The 9,266-nt window shown below is 40.8% G+C and overlaps 1 protein-coding gene across 1 annotated transcript in view; it reads right to left on the reverse strand.

The window, feature by feature from the left end:
- The window catches only part of LOC104875932 (heat shock cognate 71 kDa protein-like), a 61,332-nt gene extending 52,365 nt beyond the window's left edge, over window positions 1-8,967 (reverse strand). Inside the window, exons 1-4 of the mRNA XM_033760462.1 lie at window positions 8,924-8,967; window positions 5,027-5,284; window positions 4,514-4,686; window positions 2,432-2,516 (exon numbers count right to left, since the gene is read on the reverse strand). Of these exons, the coding sequence (XP_033616353.1) occupies window positions 2,432-2,516; window positions 4,514-4,686; window positions 5,027-5,284; window positions 8,924-8,967 (560 nt within the window). The remainder of the gene's footprint in view (window positions 1-2,431; window positions 2,517-4,513; window positions 4,687-5,026; window positions 5,285-8,923) is intronic.
- Between the last annotated feature and the right edge of the window lie 299 nt (window positions 8,968-9,266).

Here is a 9,266-nt window from a genome sequence, read left to right on the forward strand (position 1 = left end):
CTGAGATTCCACCTCACCCCACAAAGAATGGCTGCTATCAAGAAATCAACCAATAACAAATGTTGGCGGGGTTGTGGGGAGAAAGGAACCCTTCTCCATTGCTGGTGAGAGTGTAGACTGGTGCAACCACTATGGAAATCAATACGGAGATACCTCAAAGAGCTGGGACTAGAGGTTCCATTTGACCCAGCCATCCCTCTGGTGGGTGTCTTTCCAAAAGAATTAAAAGAATCATATCACAGTGATATATGTGCACCTATGTTTATAGCGGCACAGTTTGTAATAGCTAAAACTTGGAAACAGCACAATTGCAAATTGATTGGAGACTGGGTAAAGAAGATGTGGTTTTTCTATAAAATGGAATATTATTCATCCATAAAGAATGAGAAATTAGATTCATTCATAGGAAAATTGATGTATATTGAGGTCATACTCTTAAGTGAAATCAATAAGTCACACACGTGTAAATACCAAACAGTTTCTCTGGTGTGAAAAACTGTAATTGTAAATAAGATCCTAATGGTGTAATTGACAATGTGAAATAGGAAGAAAAGGGTGAAAGGTATAGGGGAAGTGGGTAAGGTAGGGGAAAGGATAAGGGAAATGAAAAAATATGAAAAAATGAAAAAATGGAAATAAAGTTTTTGTAGATAGGGAAGGGAGGCATGGGTGAAGGGAGGGCAGGGTTATGGGGAAAAAAGGAGAACCAAGACCTGTCATGTAAAGGTACAAGATCCGAGATCCCAATGATAAATGTAACTGTACTGAATACCTAAAATGTACCAATCAACTCAATGAGAAAAAAAAAAAGAGGTTGGCTGGCTGCCCAAGCTGGTGTTCTGTAGGCCAGCAAGATCATTATGAATCTGCACATTGAAATCTCAACATTGCAGGTTCAGAATATTCATTCTGGTAGGGTGGTTGAGGCTGCCCAAGTGTGAGGGGTGTCTATCAGAACATGAATCTAAAGTGAACTCACAATAGAAAGCTCAACCACTGAGCAGTCCAAAAATTTTGTCTTTTGGTTGGTGGGGGTCCCCTTTTTTTTTCTTTTTCTTTTTTTTTTTTTTGGCAAATTTACACAAACCGCCAAAGTATCATCTAGATTAATTGGAGAATGAAGAATCAGCCAGAACAGCTAGAGATGAAGGGCCAAGGTGGGGGAAGACTTGAGGGTCTGTTTTTGAAGTGCAATGTCTGATGTTCCCAAGTTCCAACTGTCCGAGGCACTCATCCTGAGGTAGGGCTTTTATTAGTTCCCTGTGGCTACTGTAACATTTCCCCACAAAGTGGATGGCTTAAAACAAGAAAAATGTATTCTTTCATGTTTCTCAGGAACAAAAGACCCAAATCGGTTTCACTGGACCAAAATTAAGATGTCAGCAAGACTGTACTCCCTCTGCAGGTTCTTCCTTCTCCCAGCTTCTAATGGCTTCCTGGTATTCTGGCTTGAGGCTGCATCACTCCAATTGCTGCTGTCTATATCACCTTCTCTATGTATGCCTGATCTCCCTGTTTCCTCTTCATAAGGATACATGTGATGTCACTTCATCTGGAAAATCTAGGATAATCTCTCACCGTGCTTGACTTAGTTATATCTGCAAAGTCGATTTTGCTGTATCATAAGGTAAAGTCCACAGGTTTTGTGGAAGAGCATGTAAATATCTTTTTGGAAGCCACTTTATAGCTTACCACTGAGGAAGACTTGTTGAGTAGGGTGGACTGTTCATTTTGGCTGTTCAGAGAGCCCCCTTACTTCTGGATGGTTATGAGACTCTGGTGATACTGGTGATCCTTGCTTTCTGAGCCTTCATTTTCTAGCCCCAGTACAAGCACTGGTTTTCTGCTACTAGCATGCTTTTATTAAAACAGTACAAATCAATCTGTGTGTGTTTTTTTTTAGTTCCAACTATTCCAAGGATATCTACTCAATACCATTCTCAAGATCTTTCTGATGTGATGAGGATATCCTCAAACATTACCAACTAAAAATTTACAGAGCCTATAAATGTTATTTTGGAGAATTCTCATCTGTTACTTCATCCCTTCCTCGGTTTTCCTAGGTGTCACACTTGCCCCTCTACCCCATTATTGTCTGCGGCGGATATGCTGCGATATTTTTATATTCAAATCTCTTCCCATCCATTGTGCCCTCCCTTGAGTCTCCCCTCCAATGCACCTACTTACACAGAGTCAGTTTACTTTATTTCTGCAAGCTACTGAATAATTTTCTTACTACCGTAATTCTTTTGTCATGTTTAGATTCGGGCAAAATTGAATTTTCACCTCTTATTAAATGTCAATACAGATAAAATTTAGCTGGCTTAGTGCTCTCAGGCAGATTTGAATTAGTTAGGACTACAAGTGTGTGAAATAGGCACACTTGTTATGTTCTGATTCTCTCTTCCTTAGCAGAGAACATTTAAGATACCTGTGATGCTGGGCAGCTTTCAGAAAATTACAAACCATTTCTTTCACTTTGGCAGGCACGATAGCTTCGAGGAAACTGTCAGCGTCTGAAAATAAAAAGGACAGAGAATGGAACTCATACATTTGACAAGCTCTTTATGTTCTGTGCATAGTGTTGGTGAGAAACATCTTGATTAAACACATATCTTTTGCTGTCATTGGCTTTCAGAAGAAGAACATACTTAACTCTATGCTGAATGTAGATTGTCTTCTTGGGACTTGTGCCTCTCCTTGTTAACTTAATATTTGATTTAGATTTGATTCAATATTGACCATGTAAACACATGGCTTGGTCGCATAGGTAACTACTTATGATCACCAGGCCCCAGGTGAATGCAAAATCCCCACTTAACAGAAGTCTTTGTGTGAATTTAAGGTGGTGGAGAGACTTGTACAGACTGTTTTCTCTGTTTTGCTACATATATTTCTTCTATTAAGTAAATGACAAATTGTATTCAGTTTGTTTTGGAATATATAGCATAACATTGTTTTACTTGTTGATAAAATTATTTCCAGAGGAAGGGTTACCTGATGCTACTTTATTGCTTAAAATATTAATCTGTGGTTGCTTGTCAATAAAGAGTAAATTAATTTTCCTATATTCAGGTCTCTCTACAACATGCTTTTAGGACATTTCTCCAATCCTATCATCACCATTTGCTATTAGGAAATGATCCCTGAGTATGCTTCATTAATTTTTTTCTACTATTTGCCCTTTTTCCTTACCTGTTTTCTCTCCATCCTTCCCTCTTCTTCCATCTTTTTCCTTTTTTTTCTCTCTCCACCCTCTGTCCTTATATCCTTCCTATTTTCCGCTCTCTATTCTTCTCTCTCGTTGCCCCTTCCCCTCTCCATGTTTCTTTCCAGGGCATAGTCATTAAGCACCTAAAGAGTGCTTGGTTCTGTGCTTGGCACAGTAGGAAAGATGAAGTCAACATTGCATCTCCTAGCACTATGAATGCATCACTCAGCTTTGCTTGAACAGCTTAGAGAAGTCTCCAGGGAAATGTGACTTTGAAGGAGAACTGGTGCTTACCAGGTAGACAAAGCCAAGGAAATTATTGTCAGTAGAGGTAACAACACAAATTCAAGAGCAGGGACAAGAAGCACATCATTCTTTTTTCCCTTTCCCTTTCCTTCCCTGTTTTTCTCCTGCAAGTATTTATCAAGGGCCTGTAATGTGACAAACACTGCCCTGGGTTCTTAGATAAGAAAGAAAATATCTCTGCCTTCAGGCAACTTATTGGCTAGTACTGGAATGGAGCATGATTTTCTAGGCTGGACGTGTCCCATGCAACTGTTCAGAATACACTTGGGAAACATTTTGTTTTTAATTCTGTGCTGGAAATTCGTAATGCACAATTTCACAGTCAAGGCTCTGGGAAGTCCTCCATCAAGAAACCTATTATTTTCATTTACTCAGCATTTCTCCAATGTGTTTAACCAGAAGCACCTTATTTTAAGCAGTAGTTATTAATATCATGCAAAGTTAGTTTTCTAAAGGAGTCATTGCAGGAAATATTTGAGTGTTCCATACTTCCAACCTCTTTGCTCATTATATCAGCCACCTATTTCTATAGCAATGCTGCATAAAAACAGTCACACACCCGTCTCCACCCCATGGCATACAACAATAAACACAGTGCTTGCCTACTGGGGCAGTTGGCTAGGTGGCTCTGCTGAACTCTACTGAACCTGCTCATTTACTGATCTTGCTAGCTCTTGCTGGGAATTTGGGGTGAAATCGCTTGCCCTGTTTGTCATAGCCTCCAGTAGACTAACTGAGTCCTATTTCATTGAGGTGGCAAAAAGCAGGTGGAACCTTGTAAATAATTTTTCATGACCCTGCTTTTTTTTGTGTGTGTGTCAATTTTTCTAACACTTTAAGGTCCAAATCAAGCTTCAAGTCTGAGTCTAGAATCAAAATGGCCAGGAGTTGTATGTGTGTGTGTGTGGGAGGGGGGACTACAAAGTGAGAGGGCAAAAGTTCAGAATGGTGGGGGAAGAATTAGGGCCACTTTAGTATCTACCCACGTCTCCACACCTATGTAAGGACCCAGCTCAGGTATCATCTTTTCCATGAAGCCTTTTCTGACTTCCTCAGACCCATCCCCATGTTTCTTCCTGAGATTCTGTGCTGCATATTCAGTCCTTTTTGCTAGGTTCAGGAACTCTCTTGAATTCTCAGCTTGCTTCACATTGGCTGCCCCAATTAGACTATAAATTCCGTGAGGGTAGAAACCACAGTTTTAACTTTATATTTTCCCAGAGCCTAGGCACAGCATTAGGCACACAATGTGGGGGGGCATTTATTGAAGAATAATTAATTGAGGCCAAAAGTCTCTAGACACAGGCTGGCTCCTGGGGGCTGCCCTGTCCTGGAGTCAGTACTCCCTTTGCTATCTGGGGTTTTGCCTACTTAAAGGACCTGAATCAGCTCTGGGGTGCACAGAGGCCGGAAGTGGAGCCTCTGTGTATGAGTGCTTTGCTCTCGTGTTTTCAGCCTCACAGGATTCTAACCACTTCCTCTGAACTTCAGACCATGTGGGCACCTCACCTCTCTTGTGATAGTGGTCCTCCTAAATTTGGGCCACTCAGCTCATTCCTTTCTGTCTCATATGGCTTAGCTGTCTGTTCTTGCCACAGGACCTGCATTTCTGACCCCTGTGGCACGATTGGAGAGGACAGTGGTAGTGTGAGCAAAGCACTCTGGGTGTGTACTCCTTGAAGAGTGGCCCTGGGGCTGGCAATGTGAGCTTCAGCCCACAGCTGGCCAGAGATGTCACTGCTCCCATCCTTCTGAACAGCGTCTGGCCTTTAACCAGATCCCTGAGGCATAGTCAAGTCTGAGGAGCACTGGCATCTGCTCCAGTGTTCCTTCTCCCTTAGCTCTGCAACCTGGTAGGTGGCTTCTTGGCTGTTTCCTCACTCATAAAGCCAGGAACTTGGACATGCTGATCTCCCTAGTAAGGAATGAGATACACTTAATCATGCTTGTAGTTGTTCCAATTGCTTTGTTGTTTCATCAGAGAAATACCAAGATATGAGAAGTGGGAGAAAATCATATTCTACACAACATCAAGAACTTTTAGAGCTGAAAGGAACTTTATTGAACATTTCCTCTAGTTTCATCTTGTTTTAAAGGCACTTAAGATCAAGGCTTGTTAAGAATGTCTATAGGAGATAGGCTACACTTTCACTATGCAAAGCGTGGTCTCTACACGTGCTGCAGCATGGCAGTCACCTGGACACATATGAGAAATGTGCTCCAGCACACACTTATTGAGTTAGTATTTGCACTTCCCAGGGCCCCTAGCTGATCTATACAGACAAGTATAGGAGCACTGGGCTAAAAGACACAGATGTTGGGAATTCTTTAAGACAAATGAGGCCTAGAATTGAAGCATCATTTCACAATCACTCAGAGCATTGGCCCTAGAAGCAAAGACACCTGGATTTGAATCTCATCTTGCCACTTCTAGACTTGTGGTTTTGAGAAAGGTACTTAACCCTCTTTGAGCTTCAGTTTTTTTTGTGTGTGTACAAAATGTGTAAAGCACTTAGCATGATGCTGGGCACTCAGGAAGTGCTTAGTAAATGTTAGCACAGCAGGGCTTATGGTTAAAAGCACAGATTCTACAGGGGTTTACAATCCTGGATCTACCACTTACTGGCTGTGTGATCTCTGGCAAGTCATTTAATTTCTCTGTGCTCCAGGTTTTTCATTTACAAAATGGAAATATCAATGGGATTAGGATGATGATTTCAGATTTACAAAACATTTCAACACTGCCTGGCACATAGTAAGAACTAAGTGTCCAACAAAAAGTTACAATATTATTATTTTATAGACTGGATGAAAGGAGAAGAACCAGGCATATGTAATATTTTTTGTGTGTCTGGAGATGGAACCCAGGGTCTTGTACATGCTAGGCAAGTGCTCTACCACTGAGCCACACCTACAGGGAAAGGGCTGGGGATTTAGCTCAGAGGTTCCACCGCCTGCCTTGCAAGTGCAAGGACCTGAGTTAAATTCCTGGTACCAAAAAAAAAAAAAAAAAAAAAAAAGAAAGGCATGGAATATGCAGCCTTGGATTGGCTCTCTGGTACCATTAGGATGCAAATGCTTGTCTTTCTGCTTTGCCATCTTCATCATGCTGCCTCTGTCCCCATGGCCCAGGATGGGTCCTGAAGCTCTAGTTCTTATTTCCATGAAGCAGACTAGCAGAATGAACAAGATTTAGAAGGTCAAGGGCCTCTATATCAGCCACGTACTGCTGAGTAATAAATTAATAGCATCCAGTAAATGAAATATTTAGGAATCAATCTAATGAAGGACGCAAAAAGATCAACACTCTGAAAAAAGAGATCAAAGAGGTTATAAGGAAATGCAAAAGCATCCCTTGTTCCTGGGTAGGAAGAACCAGTATACTGAAAATGGCCATACTTCCAAAACTGCTGTACAGATTCAATGCAGTCCCGACTGAAATCCCAACAGTATATTTCACAGAATTAGAGATAACAATCCAAACATTAATTTGTAACCAGAAGAGACCTAGAATAGCAAAAGCAATTCTAGGAAATAGAGACATAACAGGGGGTATCACAATCCCCGACTTTAAGCTATACTACAAAGCCACTGTGAAAAAAAAGCATGGTACTGGCAAAGAAACAGACCCGAGGATCAGTGGAATAGATTAGAAGATACAGAAACAACTCCGGATGTACTCAGCTACCTCATCTTTGACAAAGGAGCCAACCATCCTCAGTGGAGGAAAGATAGCCTCTTTAATAAATGGTGTTGGAAAAAGTGCATCTCAACCTGCGAAAGATTAAAACTAGACCCCTATCTTTCACCATGCACTAAACTACAATCTAAATGGATTAAAGATATGAATATTAAAACAGAAACACTTATCTTGGTGGAAGATAAGTTAGGCACAACTCTCAAAAACATTGCCATAGGAAAAGACTTTGTGAACAAATCCTCAGTAGCACAGGATCTAGCACAAAGAATCAACAACTGGGATCTCATCTTTTTACTGCAAGAGAAACCACCAACAGAGCTAAGAGACAACCTACAATGTGGGGACAAATTATTACCAGCTGTTCCTCAGACAAAGACCTACTATCTAGAATATATAAAGAACTCAAAAAAATAAGACTTCCCAAATATAAAGACCCAATCAAAAATGGGCATCTGAAATGAACAGACTTTTCTCAGACAAAGAAGTAAAAGCAGCAGATAAACATATGAAAAAATGTTCAACATCACTGGTTATTCAAGAGATGCAGATGAAAACAATGCTGAGATTCCACCTCGCCCCAGAAAGAATGGCTGCTATCAAGAAATCATCAAATAGGTTGGGAATTTAGCTCATTGGTTCTGGTGCCTGCTTTGCAAGCACAAGGTCCCAAGTTTGATCCTGGTTACAAAAAAAAAAAAATTAAAAAAAGAAATCAGCAAATAACAAAGGCTGGTGAGGCTGTGGGGAGAGAGGAACCCTTCTTCATTGATGGGAGTGCAGACTGGTGCAACCACTGTGGAAATCAATATGGGGATACCTCAAACAGCCAGGCAGAAGCTATTTAGAAGGCCCTTTTGAGCCAGCTATTCCTCTGCTGGGTATGTTCTCAAAAGAATTAAAAGAATCATACCACAGTGATATATGCTCACCCATGTTTATAGTGGCATACTTTGTAATATCTAAAACTTGGAAACAGCTCAATTGCCCATCAACTGGAGACTAAACAAGATGTGATTTTGTTTTTGTTTCATAAAATGGAGTACTATTTAGCCATAAAGAAGAGAAACTAGAGACATTTATAGCTAAGTGGATGCACTTTGAGGCCATACTCTTAAGTGAAATTAATAGAACACACATGTGTAAATACTGAATCTTTTGTGTGGTATGAAAAATTAAAAGGGTAAATAAGGATCAAAATGTATAATTGATATTGTATAATAGGAAGAAAAGATCTAAAGGAATAGGGGAAGTGGGAGAGGAAGGAAAGAAGGGAAAATTAAAAATATGAGAGAAACAAAGGCTTTGTAAATAGGGAAGGGGGGAGGGAGTGAAGGGAGGGCAGGGGTATGTGGAAAAAATAAGAACCAAGATACATCATGTAAAGGTACAAGATCCCAATGATAGGGGCCAGGGATTTAGCTCAGTGGTTTTGCCATCTGCCTTGCAAACGAAAGGACTCGAGTTTGATCCCCGGTACCAAAAAACAAACAAACAAACAACAACAACAACAACAACAAAACAAAGATCCCAATGATGAATGTAACTGCATTGCATACCTAAAGTGTACCAATAAAGTTAGTGACAAAAATAATAAATTACCCCTCACTTAGTGGGAGGTGGTAGTGGCTGGGAATAACAAATGTTTATTATCTCATAGTTGCTGTGGATCATAATCATGAGCTGCTTAGTGTGTGGCTGTAGCTTACATTCTCAAGGCTTCAATGAAAGCATCAGCTGGAGTCATGGTCATCTCGCGGCTGAAGTGGGGAAGTGTTTTCTTCTAGGACCATTCCTGCAGTTGTTAGCAGGTCTCACAAAGGCCCCCTTCCAAGATCTCTCATGTGAGCATCTCCACCACGCTGCATCCTTACATGGCAGCTGGCTTCTCCTAGTAGAAGAACAACTCACATTCAAGGCAAGTGGATTTCCTGAGGTCCTGAATACTAGGAGGTGTGCATCAGTGAGATTCCCAAGCATGTACTCCTCCTCCTCCGTGAATGCTTCCTTCAAGTAGCGTTCCTAGAGTTCCCACTCATTTTTGCTTATAAC

The sequence above is a fragment of the Fukomys damarensis genome, unplaced genomic scaffold (assembly GCF_012274545.1).
Source record: "Fukomys damarensis isolate Sample0158 unplaced genomic scaffold, DMR_v1.0_HiC HiC_scaffold_39, whole genome shotgun sequence".
In the NCBI taxonomy this organism is placed as follows: Eukaryota; Metazoa; Chordata; class Mammalia; order Rodentia; family Bathyergidae; genus Fukomys; species Fukomys damarensis.